At 48.4% G+C, this 23,352-nt stretch overlaps 1 protein-coding gene across 1 annotated transcript; it reads left to right on the top strand.

The window, feature by feature from the left end:
- The first annotated feature begins 551 nt into the window (after window positions 1-551).
- Window positions 552-22,607, top strand: MPO (myeloperoxidase). The gene is made up of 15 exons (XM_074845735.1): window positions 552-754; window positions 1,131-1,198; window positions 2,055-2,123; window positions 4,574-4,670; window positions 5,539-5,714; window positions 7,237-7,360; window positions 8,698-8,827; window positions 9,994-10,200; window positions 11,183-11,498; window positions 13,936-14,096; window positions 16,247-16,493; window positions 16,890-17,060; window positions 19,250-19,487; window positions 21,096-21,319; window positions 22,397-22,607. The coding sequence occupies exons 1-15, from the start codon at window positions 552-554 to the stop codon at window positions 22,417-22,419; spliced, it is 2,454 nt and encodes an 817-aa protein (XP_074701836.1). The 3' UTR covers window positions 22,420-22,607.
- Window positions 22,608-23,352: the final 745 nt, after the last annotated feature.

Here is a 23,352-nt window from a genome sequence, read left to right as displayed (position 1 = left end):
GTGCAGCCCCATCTGCGAGTAGCCCAGCTTTGGGGACGGGGACACCTGCAGAGTCACTGCTAGAGGCACTGAACAACCCTGGGGTTCCTGGAGTGCCCCACGCAGGGAAGAGTTCAGCTAACAGATGTTCATTTAACCTACCCCAGGGGAACACGGGCAGAGACTTGGGTGCTCTCAGTCTGCACTGCTAATCCAAGGAGTTTCTGTTAGAGAAGGGAAAACACAATTGCAATGCATGGTTAGTTAGAAGTGAGCTGAGGAGCAGCTCCTTTCACAGAATCATCTCAGTTGGAAAAGACCTTGAAGATCATCTAGTCCAACCATTAAACTAACACTGACCGTTCTCAACTCCACCAGATCCTTTGCTTTTCTGTACCCCAGCTTGTTCAAGCCCATCATTCGCCTGATCCAGCAGTATCCCACTGCCCCGCCTCACTGGCACTGCTGTAACACAGCCAGGATTTGGCCATCAGCTGGATTTGCACTCAGGCAGGGAGAGGGGCTTTGGCCAGGGGATGAGGTGGTGCTTTGTGACATGAGCTCCCGGTACAATGGCAGTTTGGGGAAGGGCGAGACCCTACCTGAGCTTCCCGGTGCTCAAGACCAACAGCTGGAGGTTGGTGAAGCCTGTTCAAACCATCATCCTGGTGCCTCCTGCTGCTGCTCCATCTCTACGCAGGGAAGTGCACAAAGAAGAGCATTCATGGACCCTTCCAGACCACAACAAGGACATGGGACAGGGCGGGTTAGGGAGGTGAGATGGGGAGTGCTGAGCAGAGCAGACACCCTTTAGAGCTGGTGCCTCCACGGGTGGATATGAAAACATCTTTTTCAACCTTGAAGAGCAGCAAAGGATGAAGAGCACCATGGGGGAAGGAGCCCTGTCCCTGTAGGACATCCCCAGGAGTCAAGACTCTCAAACCATGGCCAAGCGCAGCCTTAACATCTCCCCAGAAAAACTGGGGAAGCTCTGTCTGCTTGAGCATCAGGCTGTGCGTGCGGGTGGGTACGTGGGAGCCTCCCTGCTGGGGAGCTGGGCTGGGAGGTGGGTGCTGTGCTGCCTTGGCCTCGTGCACCCATGGGGAGTTTCCAAGCCCTGTGAGTCAGCCCCGTTGGGGCGCCCACTGCAGTAACACCCTGCTGCAGATAAAAGCGCAGGCGCGGAGGGGGCCGTGGCGAGGACAGCGGAAGATCACAGGTAAGAGCCCGGCCCGTTGCCCATTGGTTCTGCTTTCATGGAGCACTTGTTTCTGTACTGTGAGGCGGGGGCTGGGGCTGTGTTTGGAGCATCCAGCTGAGGTCTGCGCTTCCCACTGCTTGCATGATGGCTCCCCACACCTTGCTCCAGGGCTGGCAGAGCCACTCTCCGCTTGGCACCAAGCGCAGCTGGAACACAGCAAGGATGTGGCTGGAGCACATTGCTGCTGTCACCGGAGGGCTCCTCCACAGGGAACAGGTTTAGCTTGGCATTTTAGGGTGGCCTCTGGGCTACCTTGGCCAGCAGCTCCATGGTCGTGCTAGGCAATGTGCAGTAGGCAAGCCCACAGCTCTGGGCTCCTTCTCATAGAGCTGATCGCTTTGGAACACCCTTGGGAGGTGAGTGGGTCAGCTTTGGGCAAAAACATTCCAAGCGTTTACATGTAGAAGACCTTCCATGCTGCCCTGGCTGATCCCTCTTTCCCTCCAGCTCTTCTAACCCCACGCACCGACTCTCCCTGCACGCTCAGTGTTGCTGCCCGGGCTCCCCAGCGAGCTGCCTGCCTGCAGCACTGGCAGCGTGTTCTGCCCCCTGCTCCCTTTGGTGTTGCCCCCATAGCCCCAGAGCAGTGTGTTCCCACCAGTGCCTGAGCTCCCAGGGACAGGAGGCAGCTCCCTTTCCATATGCAAGGACCTCCCAGGCAGCACACTTGCTTTTTGGGGACCATCATGCTGGGAAGGGGACATCTCATGAAATCCCTTAACACCTGCCATCAGCAGTGTGGGCACTGACCTTTCCAATGCATGGCGAGATCCACAGAGTCTTGGTTTTCTTCACTTCTTGCATTTCTTTGCAGGGATGAAGGCAGAAATATTCCTGGGGTTGCTGATGATCCTCAGCCTGTTCCAGACATCTTATTCCTATGGTATTGTCCTTTTTTTTTTGCAGATCAGAGGCTTTTCTGAGTAGAAAAGATAAAATTAAGTCTAGAAGAGCCTGAATTATTCTATTGTAAGCAGCAAAGTCCTGAAGAGGTGTCAGAAGGGACATAGTCAGTTTGTATCTACTGTGGCAGCAATCCTGGCTGTTTCATGGTTTTTGTCAGTTAACATCCTCTCTGATTTCTTAAAATCACGTTGAAGGGGAGGTCAGTTCTCAGCACTGCTCCATCCCCACGGTACAACGGTCTCCCTCCCTGCACGCTGTGCAAAGCCGCGAGCGCAGCCTCTCCCTGGAGAGCGGGGTTCAGCCCTGGGGGCTACGGTGCCTGGGGGCAGCTCCCTCGCTGCATTCATGCTATTTTATACGGAGGCTGAAAACTGAACTCCCCTCTTCGCGGGGGGGCTGGTTCCTGCTCTCAAAGTGAGGAATGAATTATCGCCTCTTTCTGAAGTGAACTCGCTTCAGCTGCTGCAGGGTTTGGTGAATTGGAGCTACCAGGGGCTGCGGAGTTCGGGGATGGGGCTGTGACTCAGCTCTCTCCCAGCCCTGAATCACTGCTCCAAAACATACAGAGACCTCTGCCTGTTAATTTACAATGTAAAATCCTTGTGAAAAGCACATGCCTGACCTTTTATTTGTCTCAAATGGTGGTTCAGGCAGTAATTTTTCTCACCGAGGTTGTCAAAGAGGCAAACTCTGGGTTGATCAGGGAAGATATTTTAAAGAATCCAGGGAGAATTTGGAGATATTTATCCCCTTTGTGCTGATTTCTGAAGTTTTCTTCTTCCTTATAAGCTATAGGAAAACGCTCTCACTCAGAGAAGCCCACCAGGGGCTGTCCCCTCCTGTTCTGTGACCCTGTCACGACCTGGACTGGAAGCCCAGTGAATCGCAAGGGTTCTGTGATCCCCTCGGGTTAAATTAAGGTGAAACGACACCAAACGACCAGTTAAAACGTTTTACTTGTGGTAGAAAACAATTTAAACTTGGAAAAGGATAATAAGCAATGTGGTCTCTTAGAAATCTGTAAGAAAGAAAAGAAAGGAAAGAAAAGAAAAAGAAAGGAGAGAAAGAGAGTGAAAGAAATCTGGATCACCACCCCTGGATCCAGCGTTGTCTCAGGTCTGGTGATCTTGCACACACAGCAAAGTTTCTGTCCCCTTTTAAATTCGTCTTATCAGTTGATTAGCATACTAGATGAGGAGGGAGGGGCAGGTATTCAACGAACTCATTTCCATGAGAGACTTGGAAAAAGGTGGAGCAGGGGTTCCAATTGAGTTGGTGGTCATACTCGCCCTGCCCACTTTTGGTTTTTCCTCTGTTCCCAGAGATTTTTGCTGACTTCATTCTTCTTATCGCTCATCCCAGAGGTGATCCCCTCTTATCAGTTCTTGTTACCGCTTTGGTGATGAAGGCATGAAGTCATTAGCAGGGCAAGCACTGTGTCTGGCTTGCACAATGGAGCTACAAAGTGTTGGGCTTAGGGGTACTTGTGTTTGAGGGGAGACACCTGGTTTCACTCAGTCCAGTTTCCCCTCTTCGAGGCTCATCTGAGGAGTCTGTCAATGCAACTGCAAGGGAGTGGGGGGTGCAGCCATCGATACACTCCTACTTCCTTGGGTGACATTCCTTACACTAATCCAAAGGCCACAGCTTGTCCTTGAGGTTTTCTGTGTCGATGAATGTTTCAGGCATTACTTCTTTCAGTTCCTTACAGACCCACAGCCAGCAGAGGATGGGGACACAATTCGTTTTCGGGAGCTCCTCTGAGCAGGAGGGGGAGCAGTGAGGGTGGCAGGAGGTTGCAGTGAGGAAATCAGGCTGTGTATCCTTCTGCCTTGAGGTGTAGGGGGATGTATATGAGTTTTAGCCAGTTGGTGCCATGAGGAAGGACCCAAACTCACCGTAGGTGTATTAACAGTGTGGCTATAACCAATCTAGGATAAAAAGTGAGGGAGTAAAGACAGTGATAAGAAAAACCAGCACACAAGAGCTATTAATGCTGGGCTATCAATGCTTGTCATGGCAGCCAGTGGTATCTGTACAGGCTCTCTGAAGGCGACTATGGCTGGAGGCATAGAAATAAGATGAATCACATTAATCGGGGTTGCAAAATATCCTGAGGAAACAGCAACTGCTCTCCTTTGAAATGGCAGGAGGGATGATGCCTACCTCTTCTCATGGTGGCTATTTGAAGCCTCCACTGATGGAGATAATCTTTTCATGCCCAGGAGTGACTCGCTCAGACTCCCCTGAGGAATATTTGCATGTACAGGTGCCTCTCGCTCTAGAGAGTGAGCAGCAGCAATTCCAGCACTGCTGCGCCAATATCCCCGGGTGCTGGAGGCACAGAGAGAACCCCACTGCAGCACAGGGATGCTCCCAGCTGGGAGACAGCACTCTCACCTCTGCTCTTTCCTTTCCCGTACTGAGGTCTGCCGGAGGGGCTGTTGGACGCGTCGTCCCTCCTGAGCAGCGTGGATGAGGCCAAGCAGCTGGTGGATGCAGCCTACAAGCACACACGCGACCGGTAAGTCGGGGCTGGGCTCGGCTGCGGGCGTACACTGCGTGCCCTGCCTGCAGCGTCACTGGCTTCTCCTCCTCACTCCGGCTGAGTGGGCAAGGGTGCGAGGTCCTCCGGGGGCACAGTGGGCTCTAATCCAGCGTTTTGCCTGCCGTCACCCTGTTTTTACACCACATCTCCAGTGTAAGAGCTGTAACTGTCCTCTGTGTATGTTGTTCCTCCCAGCTCAGTATTGCTTGGCTCTGTTTCATCCCTCAGAGATACTCCGAGGAGGACTAGAGCCAGCATAGGCTCCTGCCCATTTCTAGTGGTTCCCTCCTACGGAGGGAGCAAACCACTCTAGGCTGCAGTGAGGGCATTTTGAGGGATCTGACTGAGACCCCAACTTTTGCCACTGTTGTTTGGGAGCTTCCTACCAGCCCATACATACCCTCCTTCAGTAGCCATCCTCTGAAACCCCTCGCTGGCTTAGGAACCCCTGCCTCTGAGAGGAGGCTCCAGCAGCATTAGGACAGGATGATCTGGAGATGTTTGGGACCTCCGGATGGAGACTGGCACCTGCAGACATCGAGGAGCTGGATAACATCTGAGTGAGGTTTCGTTGCCTCAAGGATGTAAAGACCTACAGTCTGTCTTCTGGCAGGTGGAGCTGAGATTTTAAGAAATTAAGAGATTCCCTTCCTGCAACTCTGCTGAAGGTGGCAGGAATAGCCCTGGGCTCTTCCAGCTACTGTGCAGGCAAGGAGATGACTCTGCCCTTGTTTGCAGCTCAGCCAGGAGAGCTGGGGTGCCTGATGCTCAGCTGTGTAACCTGCAGGACTCTTGTCTTTGCCTCATTTCAGTCCTGCAGATTTTATTTTATTCTCCCTTGCAGCATAAAGGAGCACCTGCAGAACAACGCCTTGACCCCAGTAGAGCTTCTGGGATATTTCAAACAGCCGGTGGCAGGGACTCGAGCCGCCGTTCGGGCTGCAGATTACTTGGAAACCACTCTGACCCTCCTCAAGGAGAAGCTGCAGTGGGCTGTGAGGGGGGACTTCAATGTCACAGGTGGGGATCTCACTTTGCTGGGAGGAAGGCAGAGGAGGAAGGTACGGGGTTTGGTGATTGGGGCTTTGTGGGGCTTGGGAGGAGGGAATGAAAGGGGGTTATAATGGGCCACGACTCAAATCCCTCCCATGTGACTGCAGTGAGACAAAGCTGAGTTATTTTCCTGTGCTCTCTTTCCATCTTAAAAAATTATTTGGGGGTTTATCAGTTAATGAAAGTGTTTTGTGCACTTCCTCGGTTCTTTCTGCAATATAGAGGTTAACGTACCAATGGGTCAAAGCTTGTAAGATTTTTCTAGATAATTTTTTTATCTAGAAGGGATAAAGGGAATGAGTAGGGAATGAGCAAACACAGAGGCTGTGACTCACAACAGCTCAACCTCAAGGTAAGTTCTTTTTCTGCCAGACTTCAGCTAGCAATAGTCCAAGTCACTGCCAGGTTGTTCTGCATCTGGAACAGGATTCTGTGAGAAAGACACAAATAGAGAAAGAGAACAACAATGTGAAAGGACATGTCAGTATGTGTCTTGAAGGAGCAGTGTCCGCCATGGGGTGGCAGTCCTGACCTCCCCGTTTGCCGAGAGCAAAAGGCAAATTAGGGGCAGTAAGAGAAACGGCTTAGGAAGGCACAGTCCTGCCATGAAGAGATGAACTCGTAGGGATCCCCAGCATTACAACAAACCACTGGCAGGCCAAGACACACATCATGGGGTGCTCCAGCATCGCTCCAGCACGGGCTGAGCGGGAAGAAGGAGGCAGAGCTGACTGCTCAGCTCCAGCCTCTCCATCCATTTCTGGAGTGATGCTCCAGCACGACTCCAGAGCCTTGCCAGACCACCCGGCTGCCGCCCCTTATCTGCCAGCCCAAGAGCTGCCTCTTAAACCATGCTGTGACCCAAACTGTTGGTGGCAGCAATGACTAGGAAACCTCCAAGGGACTCAGGACGTGGTGTGCCAGCAGCAGTAGCCAAGAAGGCTTTGGTGGTTGAACTCGTGGGGATATCGGCACGGTGGAAATGCAAAGGCAGCGTCCCCTTGGGCTGCCCAGCCACCTGATGGTTTCTTCTCCAGACAGCTCTGAACAGTGGTGATACACGCCGGCGGCTGCTTCACAGGGGGAAAGAACTTGTAATGCACCACTAGGATGACTGTAGCTGTTAACAATTTACGGTAGAGATAAAAAGAGAGGGGAGAGGAAGGAAAAAGGATTGCTAATGCTAGAAAACAATTCCACTGCTGCACAGGCCTAACATGTAATTATAAATAAGATTTGACCACAGCTTTGTTGGGTTTAATGCTTTCCAAATCAGAAAAAGCAATCTGCTGCTCTAGAGAGCAACCTCAGCACATCTTTAGCAGGAAAACCTTAGATGACAGCCTCTTGTGCTCTTCCAGATGATACTGTGATAAGAAATCATTTCAAGGGTGCAAGAAGGAAAACTTTTTCCTGAGCCTGGGAGGCACCACAGACCCAGCAGGGCCGGTACGTTCCTGCATGTTTATTCTCTGTTGTTACCTGGCAGACTTGCTGACACCAGCTCAGCTGGGGATGATTTTCAAGGCAAGCGGATGTGACCAGCAGAATAAGAAAATAAATTGTGATGCCTCTCACCTCTATCGAACGATCACTGGCGAGTGCAACAACAGGTGAGGGGGCTGTGTCAACAGAAGAATGGATGGGATGGGTCCTCCATTGGCAGAACTAGACCCACATCCCCAAGGATGATCTATGTAAGACGCCTTCTTTAGGGTTTTACAACCCACAGTGTTATTTCCTAGATGTGTGGAGCTTTTAATTACAGTCTTGCTTCGAGGATTTTTGGTGTTGTACACAAACTAGCTCTTTGGCCAAAATGCAAATAGCTCTGTGCTGGGGACTGACTCTCCAGCCCAGAGTCTCTGTCGTCAGGCTGCACCTTTCTTCTTTCTCCTGGGCTTTGTCTGACTCTGCTCCTTTGCAGGGTCTCAAAGGGCTTCCTGACCCAAGCCCATGCTGGGGCATGATGTGGCAGTCTCCCTGCCCCACACTGTGCACAGAAGGAAATCTGGGCACGTGGGCTGGGAGGGAGCAACTTCTGCATGTCCCATGGCTGGACAAATGGAGGAGCATGACTGTAATGTGAGAGACAAGGGAAGCTGTGCTAAACAGTGGAGTGTTTTAAAAGGGACAGTATAGGAGCATTCCCCATCCCTCCCCTGTTACCAAGAACCTGGTAGGCAGAGCATCTCCTGGGAGCACCTCAGGCAGAGGAAGGAGCTCAGACTGCCTGGGGGATGCATTTAGGCATCTGTATAAGTAGAGAGAGCTGCCTGCCTCCTCCCATTTTCAGACAGCAGTGTCTTCATTCGGGAGGAGGATCTGGGCTCTGGGATAAGGACGGGTGCATCACACCTGAACCAGACCCTGAAGCCCTGGAGAAGGTGGGCTCATCTGTGCCCTGTGTCCCTCCATTGCTTGGCCCTAGGCAGCGTTACACCAACGGCATACGACAGGAAACCAGAGAACTCATCTTAGACATGCACTCCAAAATTAAATGTATTATTAGTATATATTATTAGTCTAATAAAGGCTTTAACTGTCTAATCAAACTATAATAACCACCATTAATAATTCACCACTATAATTAAATGAACGGGCATAAGTATCTGCCCCTTTTCTCTGACGTTAGGCTTTCACCTTTGTTTTCCACCCACAGTCTGAGGACAAGGGCCCTTCAGGCTGGATGACACAAGGAGTCACCAGCAACCTGAGTTCTTGCCTGGGAGAAGTTGAGGCTTGGTGTGTATTATTGTTGTTATTATTACTAAACCTGAGGCTTATTGATAGCAGCAAACCCATAGGGCTGCGGCAGCTGCCCAGCTGTTGTACACTGCTGTGTGGCCCCATTTCAAGGTTCCTGTCTCTCTCCACATCCATAAGCTCTTGGCCCTGCCACGATCCTAATGACACTAACAGTTTGCTGTTCTTCCATTCACCCTGACAGGAGAAACCCATCACTAGGAGCTTCAAACAGACCCCTGGTCAGATGGTTGCCAGCAGAATATGAGGATGGCGTGTCACTCCCCCGTGGGTGGACAGAAGGAAAGCGTTTCTCTGGATTCCCCTATCCACTGGTAATGTTTGTAATAGTCATCTGAAAATGCAGTATTAGGGTTTAGGGATTGCCAATCCTGGATAGATCACAGGCGTCGAAGTGCATGTCCACCGACTGGCGTGGTGGTGATCACGAGGAGGAAGTTAAATTCACCAACTTCAGGTTGATCATATGAGAATCTCCAGGGTGATCTAACAGAAATGCTTTCTAACTCCCATGCTTTCAGGAAAAACAAAGGAAAATTAATCTGATTACTTCAGAAGTGCAGGATAAAGAAAGAATTACACAACGTGTTCTTTTAAATTAAATGCATTTAAGCCAATGTAATTTACTCACCTTTTTTGATTTGGCTTGTGGAAGCTGGTTGTCTCCTGAAAAGCAATATGCCAGAGGATAAAATGAGCATGTCAGTCGCCAGAACAAAAATTATCCAGCTAGAGATTCTGTGTGTGCAGCTAGAGATTCTGTGTGTGGGTCTGTGGGTGGGGTGATCTGTGGGGGTGCGTGTGGCTCTCGTGGTGCCTGGACAAGAGCAGGGACACTGTGATGTGGTTTCTGATCACTTGGGCTTGGTGCAACAACAGCACTAATGAGGAGCTCTGCGATTTTCTGGGTTGTGTGCCTTATGCTTGTGCTTTCACTGTACTCCCTAAGTCTGCTCCACAGCACAGTGTCAGGGCTTGAGCAGAGTTTTGATCACTTTTTCTGTAGTAATACATGGAGGAAGAACTGGTGGGGGAATTGTGATGGATGGGGAAGGGATGAGAAAGGAAGAGGGCTTTGGGAGAGTGCCCTGCTAGAAGGAGTTTACTGAGATAACTTTCAGAAATTCCCAAAGACTTTTTTTTTTTCATGCTTCTATTTCAAAGCAGTCTTGTAAAATGTTTTACCTCCCTTCCCCCGGGTATTCAGCATGGCTCTTGCTTAGCTGCTTCCGTATGTCCATCAAGGGATACACTTGGCCTAGAGGCTCAGAAACCTGACTAGAGCCAGAACAATGCGATGCTCAGCAAAGGGGGCACTCAGTAATGCCTTCCAACTCAGACAGAGATTTCATTTTTCTTCTGTGAAGTATAAGGAATGCCTTGTGAATTTTTACTGATGTCCCCTACAAACTGATGACCCCTACAAACTGATTCATACAAGTAATTTCCTAATGCACTGTTCTGCCTTCATCCCCTGCAGGTTCGAAAAGTGTCAAACAAGATTGTCCGCTTCCCCCCTGAGCAGCTCAGGTTGGACCAGCAGAGAGCACGCATGTTCATGCAGTGGGGCCAGTTTATTGACCACGACCTGGATTTCACGCCAAACACTGCAGCCAGAGTCACTTTCCGTGGCAAGGTGGACTGTGACACCACCTGTGCCAAGGAGCCCCCTTGCTTTCCCATCGAGGTACAGCCAGCCTTCTCGCAGGGAAGGGGGAGAGGGAATATCTACCTTCCAGCCAGGAGATGTTGGTGGCTGTCCCAGTCTGTGGCTATGGAGGGGCCAAGGGAGTCAGACTACTCTCTGTAAGGTGGCGGTGCTGGGTTCCAGGGGCTGTCCCCACATGTCAGGCACAGCCACAACCTGTCTTTCCCCTGTTTCCAACCATTTACTCATCTCCCTCAATGATATGGCTTTGTTTTGGAGGTATGGTGCAAAGGCAGCGTGGGTGATGCCTGGATTATAGTGAATGTCTCAGAGACAGGAACTGATGGGTGTCAATACCCCAGCAAACCCATGTCCATTTGGTGGTTAAATGCTTATTAGTGCATGGGGCAAGGAAGTGATGAGCATCTCTCAATAGCAGCTAAGGCATTAGCACGATAGTCGCATTGGAGTCTCCACTCCAGTAAATGCTTAATGAGTACACGTCCACCCTGCAGCCCTGCTCTCCTGCCTTTGAAGATGTACTGCAGCTCTGGCTCTCCTGTGTACCTGTACTTCCTTTCAAGGAAAACTGTGAAGGGATGGAGCATGACTGAGTATTTGCCCAACATGTATTTGAGAATGCAGGCAGGGTCACAAGTTCTGGATGACAACTGTCCACAGCGTCAATATAGACACTGGACTACAACATGAGATAGGAACACCTGAGCTTTAAAGATTCAGTCCTGCGTGTATATATTCAGAGGAAAAGTTTAGGTATCCATAGGACTTTATGGAAATTTAGGCATCTCCAGGCTTTCAGGCATATTTGGGACTTGGACTCCTAAAATAGCATCTCTACTGTCAATGTGACCCTTCATATCTGGGATTTATGACTGATCTCCACACTATCTGTCATGGGGACTGTCTCTGAAATGGCTCCTGCCTGGCTTTTCTTACAGCTGTAGTACCACAGTGCAGTTTCTACACCCCTGAACCGGTGATGAATTTTATATTTCTGCAGATCCCACCCAATGACCCACGAATTAAAAACACGAGAGATTGCATTCCTTTCTTCCGCTCAGCTCCTGCTTGTACCAGCGGCAGAGCAATTCGAGATCAGATCAACGCGCTCACCTCCTTTCTTGACGGCAGCATGGTGTACGGCAGTGATGTGCGTTTGGCCAACAAACTGAGGGATCGGACCAGCCAGCTGGGCTTGCTGGCTGTTAACCGGAATTTCACTGACATGGGGAAGGCATATATGCCCTTTGGCAGCGCACAGAAAGACCCCTGTCTTATAGTCAGCAAGGGAGCTAAAGTCCCTTGTTTTCTTGCAGGTAAGTTGGGTGCTGGCGCCCCTAACCCTGAAATCCAAAGTGAACAATTCCACCAGCTCCTGTTCATTTCTTTAATTGGTTTTCTTAGTTAAGCAGAAAATGGAGCATAGCAAAACATCATGAAAGACTGACACAGGCTGTGCTAGGTCACAGATCTTCACCATCCCCAAGTCATCTTTGTGACTATATGCCTGGAGTGAAGCTGTCCCTTCTGTGCTCAGCAGCTCTGGTGTAGGGCCCAGAGAGCACACAGGGCTGCTGGAGGTGACCGGGGAACCAGTGCTGTGATGGAGCTGAGCAAACACAGCAGTAGCAGACTGGCCTGAAGGCAATGGCTTGTCTGTACTTGTCATTTGGAAGCTGTGTCTCTTCTGTCAGGATGGGTACAGGTGTGTTGGTGCTGGCCTGGGTCACCTTCATGAAACTTCTGCCTGTGCTGCTGCACATCAGCGTGTCTGCTGCACTGTGAGGGGAGCTTAGATCCCAGCTGAACTGAGAATGAGACTAGCCACAGACCACCTTTTAAGATGTGCCCACCCCGCTGGGGGCGCACTGGCAGCATGCTGGCCAGTACATCAGCACAGGCTTTCAGTCTGACAGTCAAGGCAGCCTCCTGCTCCATTTATCCTTTGTCATGCTTTTGGTATCCTCTTGACCACTTCTTCAATCAAAAATAACTCCTTTTGTCCTGGGCACAGCCTCCCAAAGCCATGCCTCCTCTCCAGCCAAAACACTGTACAGCCACTTCTCATCTGCTGCTGTTTGCTGTCTCCTGCCCCAGCACACAGAGATGGAACAACTGACCCGGAGCCCTGAGCACTGCTCCCTTCTCCCTGGCCCCAGCTGATGAGGACCACAATGTTGCCACAAATGTGCAGGACCCCAGAGAGGGTTTCTGATACACCTTGTGAATTAGTATCTCACTCCTCTGTCCTTTTCTTTTGGCGAGCAGGACCTGCTGGCTAACTCCTGCTGGCTCTGGCCACACTGGGCTGCTCATGGCACTGTCGGAGAAAGCTTGAGGGCACAACAGATCTCATCAGCTGTGAAGCTCATTTCTATTCCCTTGGCCCCCTACATATCTGGCCCAAGATCCTCTGGAAAACATCACCATGGTCCTTGGATATCATCAGGACCTGGTGGTGGGACCGGCGGCAGAGCTCTGCTTGGTGTCATCCTTCAGCGCCCTCCTTTTAAGCTCTTGGTGTTTTATGCTTCCTTCAGCCTCTCACACCTCTCTGTCCCATCTGTTGTTCCACATCTTCAGCTGCTTCCCCAGTTCTCGCAGGTCTCTCCTTGGTGAGGACTGCGCAGGACCTGTGGCCAAAGGCAGATGCCCAGTGAGGAGCAGAATGGGCAGCTGCTTCCCAGGGTGGGCCCCCAGCCCTCAGAACTCTGTGTCTAGGGGCTTCTGGAGCAGTTGCTGTTCCATAGCTGGGTGTGTAGCCATCAATGAATTTATAATGAACAGTTCACGCTGGCTCGGAAGCTCCTTTGAAAATTCAGTGTCTTACCTGTGACTTTTCTGGTCCCTGAGAACTGGGAAAATTTTATGTGTGCAGTTGCCTAACAGGGTTCAGCGATTTCCTATGTTGGAAGCCCTGGGTGGATGCATTCTGCTTGAGGAAACCTCACAGTGCTTCTTTTGTTTCTTCTGCAGTCTCTTACAGCCAGCCTTTGACAGTAAATGAAAGGGTCTCTGTGCTGAATGCAAGAGCAAATCCCTTTATTGACTATAGGACTAGGGGACTAAATACCACATATTTACTTTTCTCTGAGTGCCCCTTTATATTCTCATCACCTGCTTGCTCTCGGGTTTCCTGCCCTGGGTGTTTGAAGAAGGATCTAATATTTCATTGTGATGCCATTTGTAATTTATTCCTTCAAGTTGTGACTCATTTTGCTTTTACTTTTACTCACCAGAGAGCTTGATTATGACTGTCATCTTGCTTTGGCTGTAGTCTCAGCTGGTTTGAGGGATGCCTTCTAACTTTCAGAGTTCCCTTGGCCGTCCTGACTTCACTCTGCCCATTTTCATCTCTTTCTTGAGCTGTGAGACTGTCTCTCTGATGTGGGAGCCTGGAGACCACCCTCTTGTATTTAGCTTCTTAAGTTAATGCTCTGAGCTCTTATTTGAAAAAAAACCCTTCCCCATCTTTCTCTGTGATGCTGAGCACAACCATGGTGGCCTGTTGGCTTTTGCTGCCTCAGCGGAAATTTGGCTTTTCACTGGTGCTCTCCAACCCTTGGAGCCCAGACCCTGGTTTCCTTCTCCTGTGTGTTTCTTACCCATCTTCTTCGCAATGCAGATACTGAGACATCTGAAAATTTCGCTATGCATGCGTCCCAGTGAGACATTCACCCCCTCCCAGTGGGAAGCAGCCAAGCGCACGCAGGTCACTGGCAGTACAAGCCTGCTCACTTGTGATACTCCTAGGTGATTCTCGAGCAAACGAGATGCTGGAGCTGACGTGCATGCACACGCTCTTTTTGCGGGAGCACAACCGCCTGGCTAGAGGCCTGAAGAAACTAAATCCCCACTGGAATGGAGAGAAGCTCTACCAGGAGGCACGAAAGATCCTGGGTGCCATGATTCAGGTACCACCCACCATGTTCTGTGTCCTGGCTCTGCTGCCTTGTCTTGCAGTCTCACAGAATTAACATAATGGGGTTTGTTAGTGTGAGGTGTCCAAAGGGTGCAGTATTTTGGGGTGCAAATGACCAAATTCTTTCTACCAGCCCCTTTTGTCCAAAGCAAAATCACACGGAGATACACGAAATGTATATTTTATTATTATTATCGTATTATTATATGTTGTTATTATTATATTATTATTATATTAAATGTATATTTTAGACTGGATATTAGGAAGGATTTCTTTGCAGAAGGGGCTGTTGGGCGTTGGAATGGGCTGCCCAGGGCAGGGGGGGAGTCCCCATCCCTGGAGGGGTTGAAGAGTCGGGTTGACCCAGCGCTGAGGGATCTGGTGGAGTTGGGAACGGTCAGGGTGAGGTTCATGGTGGGGCTGGAGGAGCTTCAAGGGCTTTTCCAACCCAGATGATTCTGTGATTCTGTGAAATAACAAGCACAGAGGGGTCCCCCTGAATCTTTGATGTTCCTCTACTGTTAAATTTCCAAATTGCTTGATGGGTTTTTAAATGCACATTTTTGTTTGAGAAACATGGAGACAGAAAAGTCAGAGGAAAAGTTTTTCTAACCAGTGTTTGGTACAGGATAAAAACGTTACTGGAGATTTGGATTAAAATTCCACTGGGTTTTGGGTCTCCTCCTTTCAAGAAGCCCCATGTGCTGGTGGGTGCAACCAGCCATGGCATTCCTCTGTCCTTACTGCTTCGAGGCAAAGAGACCCTCGGGACTGTGCTGCACCATAGACTTTGCCCTGAATGAGATCCTAGGCTCACAGAAATATTTCTGTGCTTGGAAGGGACCTCTCAAGGTCTCTTGTCCAGCCTCCAGTTTGGAGCAGGACCAGCTTCAAAGCCAGATGAGGTTTCACAGCCAACAGAAAAGGCTGGCTCCTATGAGAAGAAGACATGGGGTTTCCAAAGGCAATGTTTAGTCATACCTAATTGGAAACCTGTCTTCTGAGTTGGCTCGACAAACAAACAAACAAACAAAAAGTAGCAATATCCAAAGGTTTAAGTTTTTAAAACTGTCAGTTTAAATATTATAGTGTAGCTGAATAAAGATGTTGGGTAAGCCAATGTGGAGAGACTCAAACAATTGTACTAAAAGCATTGTCTCCATCATCACGTTTAGATCAATGGTTTCATCTTCTTGCAATTTTCAGACAATTAAGACATTTTCACCTACTGACACAAAATTTGATTTTTTAAATTTTATTGTGCAGCCTCCTCTATATCCCAAAGCGGCATGAGACCAGGGTTGGAAATCTCTACTATGGGAGGACTAACCCAGCTGCCCGTGGGTGGTGATATCATCTGTGACAGCACTGTTGACTTTTTCTTTGTCATCTGAAGCATGTAGGGTGGGAGGGAGGAGGAAATGCAGTTCTACCTGGTTGGTGGGAATGGCCTCTACCTATAGGACAAGGAGGGAACATATGGGAGGCTTTGGCAGGCTTTCATCTCGCTCTGACCTGCCAAGCTGTTGAGGCAGGGAGGAGCATGTCAGGGGACGACTGAGTGCCAAGTCCTCAGCACCAACGGGCAGAGGATCCTGGTGCAGGGGATGAGAGTGGGTCAGGTACAAGCAGGAGCATCAGCAGCTTCCTGATGTTCCTGGAAAGGTTATGTCCACTTTGCATTTTCACACAAATCACTGCATGTTCATGCAAATCTCATCACTGCTAGCGAGTGTAGTGGTCCCACCATGCATGGCTGGAGAACCCAGGAGCCCAGCAGTGGCCTGAAGTGCCCGTGTCTGTGTCTGGAGCTGCATCAGCTGTGGCATGCTACAATGGATAGGTGCAGAAGAGGCTTTGAACCAAGACCACGGAGCTGCAGAAACAAAAACGTTGCTCAACAGTGTCAGAAAGGATCCTCACCAGACTGACAGATCAGCTGTGTGAAGGTCTGATGAGGTGAAAGGAAGATTGGCCCTGGGGACTGCTCCACGCCTGTGCTAGCAAAATCTCCTACATAAATCCCATCAAAGAAGTTCAGTGTGACAGCTCCTGTAGTTTGAGACACAAACAATAACTTTGCTTCTAAAGAAAATGATGGCCAAGCAATCAATGATTCACACTTTCTTTGTTCCCGCCTAGATTATAACCTACAGGGACTACCTGCCTCTTCTGTTGGGAACTAGTTTCCAGAGATGGGTTCCTCATTACCGAGGCTACAATGAGTCTGTGGATCCTCGAATATCCAATGTCTTCACCCTGGCTTTTCGTTTTGGTCATGCTTCAGTTCCCCCAACTGTTGACCGCTTAAATGAAAATTACAAGCCCATGGGTCCCAAAATTCAACTCAGAAACGCCTTCTTTGCTGTCTGGAGGATCGTTAAAGAAGGTAAAGCCTTTCTTGCACCTCTGCAGTGTAAGGTTATTTCATTCAGCCTTTTCTGCTCTCTCTGGATGAGCTTCTGCTTCAGCCAAACTTAGAAGCAGTTTGCATTAAATGTATTAAATGATCTTTACTACCAGCCAGAGTTTGTCCCAATATAGTTGTTCTCTGCAGTCAAATGCAGCCCATCTTATTATGAAGCATGCAGTCTGATTGCTTAATTGCTGTAGACTCTAAGAATGTTATTCAAAGTATTTTGTTTTTAATTCTTTAAGCCCAGGAAAATTGATTCTCTTGTAGTAGAAGCTCATAATTAAATATACGCTGCATTCAGCTCTCCTGAGCCCCTTACACACACTTGCTACCCTGCACTGCTCAAAAGTCCCTCTGTAACCGTTGCAGGTGGCATTGACCCCTTTCTCCGGAGCCTGATGGTTAATCAGGCCAAGCTGATGACACAGCAGCAAATGGTCGTGGCTGATCTCCGGGATCGGATGTTTGAGCAGGTTGCAAGGATTGGGTTGGATTTACCTGCGCTGAACATGCAGCGCTGCAGAGATCATGGCCTCCCAGGTAAGCTGGCTGTGGGAGCAGAGCTTCCAAAGAAAACCAAGTAGGAATCAGGTACTTTTGTGACTGAACATTGAGAAAAATCTCCAGCTCATGCTTGGCTGAAATTACTCTTTCCCAAACTTTTTCATCATTTCTGCACAACCACAGGGAAGTGGATAGGAGGTTGAGTAATGAAGTCAGAGCCTGGCTGGAGCTGGAGGAGACACGTGGAGGCACACAGCCAGGACATGGGGCATTGCACAGACCAGAGTCAAGTGTTCAGGAACTGACTTATTTGAATTGTTCAAATGGCAAAATGGGGAAAGTAGTTCAGCCACAAGTTTGCAGGAGTGGAATTATGGCCAGAAGTCCTCTGTGGCTTCTCTCCAAGCATCTGTAGTGGTCCAGCCTAGCCACACGTGACTGGAACAGCAGATCACAATATCTGAGCAAAATCTTGTCATAATTTCTCTGTAAAGACTGTGTCCCAGAAAGAAAGCATGTCAGAAACACTGTTGGAGCTCTGCAAGATGCAAAAGCACTGTAATGTCATTGCAAGATGGTCTTGGGAAATAGATTGTCGATAAGACTTTACAACTGGCTCATGGGTGTGTCATTGCTTAACAGTGTTATTAGGCTGATGTAAGTGCCTGGAGCTGTGTCAGTAACGTCCTGGGAGATGCAATAGTGCTCACTTTGAAACCGTGGTGAAGAGTGTGCTGGATTCACAGGTTTTAAGCCCAGAGAAGCTTTGCAATACATCCAGGGGCATGGTCAGGTCACAGGATTGCTCTGCCTTTGCTGCAACAGAAGGTTGTTATTTTTCCATGCTTTATCTAGGAACAGCATTGTGCAGAACCTCATCTGAACCACAAATCCTGAATTTATAGCTTTGGCTGTTGATCGGCTGCAGTGGAACTGACATGTATTTCTAGTGTGAGTTCGTGTTTAGCCTTTGGGTCTCAGCCCACCCCCAAGTGCTACCGTACTCCTTGATGTTAGACAAGCTATGGAGGTGATGACAGTATAGCAAGATCAAAAAAAGCCTCTTAATTCTTTTTCTGCTAAAGCAAATTCTCAGTCTCCTTGAATTGTTTGATAGTGGTGTCATCCAGACACCACATGCTGTATCTTTTTCTCTGAATTCTCCCCAGTTTTTAGACATCCTGCTCACAGCGTATGCTGCAGCATCATCTCATCCCTGCACCTAATATTTCACTGACTTGACAGGTATGAGGAGACATTAGTGCTCCACAGACTTTTCCTCTGCTTAAGCAGCCATTTGACAAGACACTGAATCATAAATTGCCCTTTGCTGGGAATGTGCCCTGTCCACCAAGATGCAGAATTGTGGTCCAGTGGATTTTCAGCTGTTTGAAGTACAGAAAAATTAGTCCAGCTGGCAAAGTCTGGTGGCTCTCTCCCACCTGAAGTAACCTGGGCTATGCAGAGCTCTTTTTGCAGCATGGAATGGCCTGTCCCTGTGGCTAGACAGGGACACAGGTGAGACCAGCTGTGGGGAAGTACTTGGCCACTATCCTGTTGTACAGAAAGAGGTAACACCAACATCTTGTCCACATTCACTTTCAATGAAGTCAACACCAATGAGTCTTGTGAGAACGCCTCCCCTGGGGCTCTATCTGAAGGTATCTGAGACTGTATGCTCCCTGAGCTCCCTCAGGGTTCCCAGGTTACGGTGAAGGCATGCCCAGACCCTTCATCTGGGCACCCACAGCACCCACAGCATCAGGTGCCTGAACATAGGTCTCCTTTGCTATTTGAAATGCCTTGGGGTTGCCCCTCTGGCTCTCTGCTGCAGCTTCATCAGGGTGTGGGTCTCCTGTAGTTCCTCAGTCACATCACCAGGAGGTTGTTTCAGACACACCATGGCTCTGGAGCCTGTGCACAGGCACCTGCATTGCCGCTGAGTGGAACAGCAAAATGGCACTGGAAGGTGGTAGAGCAACTCCCACTAGGAGATCACTTGCAAAGACATGGCCCTTCCACAAACAGCACTGAAATTCCAGGCAGGATGAGCAGGCTCTGGAAGGAGTGGAAAGGCATTAACAGAAAAATAGAAACATTTAGAGAAATGTTTTAAACGTATTGGGACCCTACCTGTGCCCCAGCTTTGGGAAAGAGGAAAAAATCTTTCCAGGAGGGGGAAACACATTACTGATCTGTCTGCTCTGGTACCCAACCACTTGCAGGTTATAACTCCTGGAGACAATTCTGTGGGCTCTCACAACCTTCTGGATTGGAGACACTTGCTCAAGTGTTGAGGAATCGTGGTCTGGCAAAGAAGTTCATACAGCTGTATGGGACACCAAAGAATATTGACCTTTGGATTGGGGCACTCTCAGAGCCCTTTGTGAATGGAGGCAGGGTTGGGCCTCTCATGGCTTGTCTCATCGGCACCCAGTTCAGGAAAGTTCGTGATGGGGACAGGTAAGAGTGGGTGTTCAAACCCTGAAGGACAGAGGCTGGAGTTGACGCGGATTTCTTTGTGCAGATTTGGAAACTGTTCCAGTTGTTTGCTGCTTTGTTTTTCATTACTCCTCCAAATGTTTCTTTCCCTTTCTGGTGATGTTCTTGTTCCCTGTCTGTATGATAGTTGAGATCCTAGGCTAAAATTCCTTCCCAGCCAAATGTTTTCATTCTCAGCCCACTCACTGCCAATCACTACTTGTGCAAATTGGATTGCCCTTCTCCATGCCGATGGTTCACAACCAGTGTGAATGTTTGAGCTCTTTTCCTCCTTCAGATAAGTGGTTTCAAGGAGTCCCATGTCACTGTGTGTTCAAACAGAAGCTTACTCCAGCAAAGGGAAGCGTATAAATAGCTTAACAAGAAAAACAGATACAGCTCTAAAGGTGGGAAAACCAGGAATCTAAATGGATTGACTTCACCAATTAGAAAAAAAGCTGTCAGGTTTAATCTGCCTAAATGGCTTGCACTGACAGTAGATGCTCGGCATCTGTTGATGTGGTGGCTCATGTTTTGAAAATTTGCCTGCAGACCAAGGGATGTTGCTGAAGGAATAACACTTTCAGGCTTTGCAATGAGTAAAAGAGATTAATTGTTCTCTCTTGGTTAAGTCTCAGCTCAGCCCAAGCTGCTTCCCTGGCACTGGCAGCATCCCTGTCCCCTCTCTGTGGGACTGCTCCTTCTGGGCTGCTGTGCTCTGCAAAAGTCAAACATCTGTCCACCTTCCTATCTCCTGGGTTTGCCATACACAGCTTTGCACCATTGCAGTGCCTCATGCACTTCTCAGGGGTCTTAGAGATGATTTTTCACTATTTCCATCCCAGTTCTGAGTTGGAACCCTGTGGTCTGAAATGTAGCACTGCTTGGTCTTCGCTTGCACGAATGTATGGGTGGGTTGGGGTTTGCTTGCCAGCCAAAATAATTTGAGCAGTGTTGTGCTTTCAACATACCTGAAGTCCTCCTCTTCCTTGAAGCTGCTCAGGGACTTCAGGTGCAGAAGTGAGTTATGTGCCCCGTTTTAAGATGCATTTCTGAAGTAAGGTCCCTGTACTTGCTAGCAATATTGCCTGAAAATGGGATCATGACCAGTGTTCTGGGAAATTTTTCTGCCTAGAAAGACTTACTATGAACTCAAAACCCAGTATTGGGAGCCTAAAGGCAAGCAGTCTACTGCACATCTAGAAATCCTATTCTAATGGTAGGATACAAAAAAGCGCTTTTTTTGGAGAGGATAATTATAGGGGTGGTTCCAGCATGGCAATCCTGTGGATGTAGCCACAGTCTGTGTACAGTATGTGCAGACTTTTCTATTTGAAAGAGGGTGCCTGTGCCTCATTTGAGGGAACACAGGGAAAGGCTTTAATTCAATTGCGTCTTTATTATATGTCCGTGTCAGAAAAGCAAGTTAAATTATCCAGCTGGTGAGTCAGGGCTCTTGATTTAAGTAACAGAAATTTAAATTTGTTCTTGGCAAAAGAAATGTGTTATTGGTGTTAATGTGAAATAATGTTGCAGGAGTCGTGAAGAAGTCAGAAGGCAAAAATATGTTGTGTCTTCTTTCTCCTGCAGGTTTTGGTGGGAGAACAGAGGGGTTTTCACTCCTCAGCAGCGCTCTGCACTGGCCAAAATCTCCTTGTCACAAATAATATGTGACAACACCAAGATCTCTAAGGTAACAAGACATATCTTCCAGGCTAACAGATACCCTTGTGACTTTGTGAGCTGCAGCCAGATCCCAAAGCTGGACCTCAGAGCCTGGAGGTCGAAGAGGACTGAAGAACTTACAGAGCAAGGTATAAGCTTCAAAGAGCAGACAGTTCCTGTCTGCAAACGTGTGAGATAACCAGACCCCAAGGCTCTAAAACAGAGCTGCCTAACACAGGTCTGAACATATGTGCCAGGTACATACCTAGCACATGTTTAGATACTCCGTTTCATCAGGTCCACTGTGAGGGCTCCTCCAGCTCACAGATTTTCCAGCGTCGGCATTGCAAGATGAAGCTAAGTGCACTGCTCTGGGATTTTTCTGATTAACAGACTTTGCAGTTTAGCTCTTCACTGTTGATACCCACGCTTTTCTTCGTGGAAAGTGATGGCCGGATCAGGGAGGGTCTTTCTGTCTAGGTTGTTGGTCTGTCTTTTGCACAGCTCTGAGCAGGCTGTCAGCACATCCTGGTCAGGCCGAAAACAGCTCTGCACTTGAACGGAGATTCCTACTTTATGGAAGAGATTATGGTGTTTGATTCCTGCTAGGAAAGTTTTTGCCTATATTTACAATATTTCCCTCAGCTACCTTCAGGATTTGTAAAATTCTTGAGGTTTAATGCTTTTCTTCCAAGTGCTCTCTGAAGTCCCCGGGAAGTAGATGTAGGAAAGAGTGTCTCCACTCTGGGAAAGGTAGGCTGCTTCAGTGCCTTAGGGCCATGCCTTTTCCTAACTAAACGTCATCTTTCCTTTGCTCTGACAGTCAGGCCCTGACACGCTCTCATGATGATATCCAGGCTGTGAGAAGGAGCAAATCTCTGCACCTCACAGCAATCATTAAGAGCTCAGACAACTCCATCTGCAGTCAGCTCCTGCCTTCTGTGAGGATGATTCATTATATTCTCCTCAGGGCTATCCGATTATCAGCTTGAAAGTGTGGCAGGGTACAACCATAAATGCCATCTTCATGGTGTCAGAAAAAGTGAGACCTGTAGGATCTTGTAGTCAAGGAGGGATCCCTGGAGGTCTTTAGAGCAATCGGGACTAATACCAGAGTTATTGGTCCCTCTTTTCCATCTTAACCTGTGGAAATAAATCACACAAGATAACAGGGAGCTATGGTGTGTCCTTTTCTCATTTAACTCATTGCTTTTTATGTCCTGTAGAAGAAGCATCTGGTGACTTCTAACGCTGAACATTGAGGATTCCCCAGAAGTCTGGACTTGGGAAGCTGCCGAGACGGATTATTATTTGTTACTGTGTTTATGCTTTTACTGCCTGAAATGTTTGGGCATGGTTGTTGTCATTTGCTCAATTTAGTTTGCATGAAGCCTCTTCAGCGAGATGGAGTCCAGCAATAAAAGAACTTCATGAAAAGATGTCCCAGATCTGTGAAAATCATTTAATTAATTTTGCTTTGCTTTGTGATATTATCCAGAGACTGATTCCCAATCACACCAGCTGCTGGCTTAGGCAATTTCACATACACTGTGTTTCAGTAAGATTTACTGCCAAAAACATGTTTTGGACCCTCCCTTCAAAGTTTCCAACCTACATAGAAAGAGACTGGGGCGTTGGAATGACTGCCTGTTCTCACCCTCTAATTTTTTTGTTTAAAAAAAATATGTACTTCAGTTTCCAGAGAAAATCTACTAATTTCACGGTGCCTTTGAATGAAGCAGAAATATCTGTCATGAACCCCAAACAGACTTGTTTAAAATGCACTGTTTCAAGTTTTGCTTACATAGGGAATGAATAAATTGTCCACATGGAAGAAAGCTGTTTTCTCACCATTTTTTGCCCTTAGCCCAGAATGCGAAAGGCATCATCTAGTGTGACAGAAAACTGTGACAAGCTATTCCTGCAGCCTGGCCCCATTACCCCTGGGCTGTGGAGCTAATGGGATGTGTCCTGGCAAAGATAAGAACTGTCTTAACGTACAAGAAAGTAAAAGCTAATCTAGTTTTACTCCAACTTTGTCCCCTCAATATCTTTTCTTGAAAGGGATCAAACCTGCTTTCTCCTTCCTCTGTAGTCTGCTACGTTACTGTTATCAATCAATACATTGAAATTCTAAGCCGAGGACAAAATATTCCTTGCACTTCATAAAAGGTGCAGTAAC

This window comes from Strix aluco, chromosome 19 (genome assembly GCF_031877795.1).
Source record: "Strix aluco isolate bStrAlu1 chromosome 19, bStrAlu1.hap1, whole genome shotgun sequence".
Taxonomy (NCBI): domain Eukaryota; kingdom Metazoa; phylum Chordata; class Aves; order Strigiformes; family Strigidae; genus Strix; species Strix aluco.
This window is presented reverse-complemented; position numbering and strand designations above follow the sequence as displayed.

Coding starts and splice junctions, on each gene's coding strand:
- MPO (XM_074845735.1), top strand. CDS start 552: ATGGCAGTTTGGGGAAGGGCGAGACCCTACCTGAGCTTCCCGGTGCTC. Junction 2,124..4,573: donor CCAGACATCTTATTCCTATG/GTATTGTCCTTT, acceptor TCCCGTACTGAG/GTCTGCCGGAGGGGCTGTTG. Junction 5,715..7,236: donor GGGGGACTTCAATGTCACAG/GTGGGGATCTCA, acceptor GTTACCTGGCAG/ACTTGCTGACACCAGCTCAG.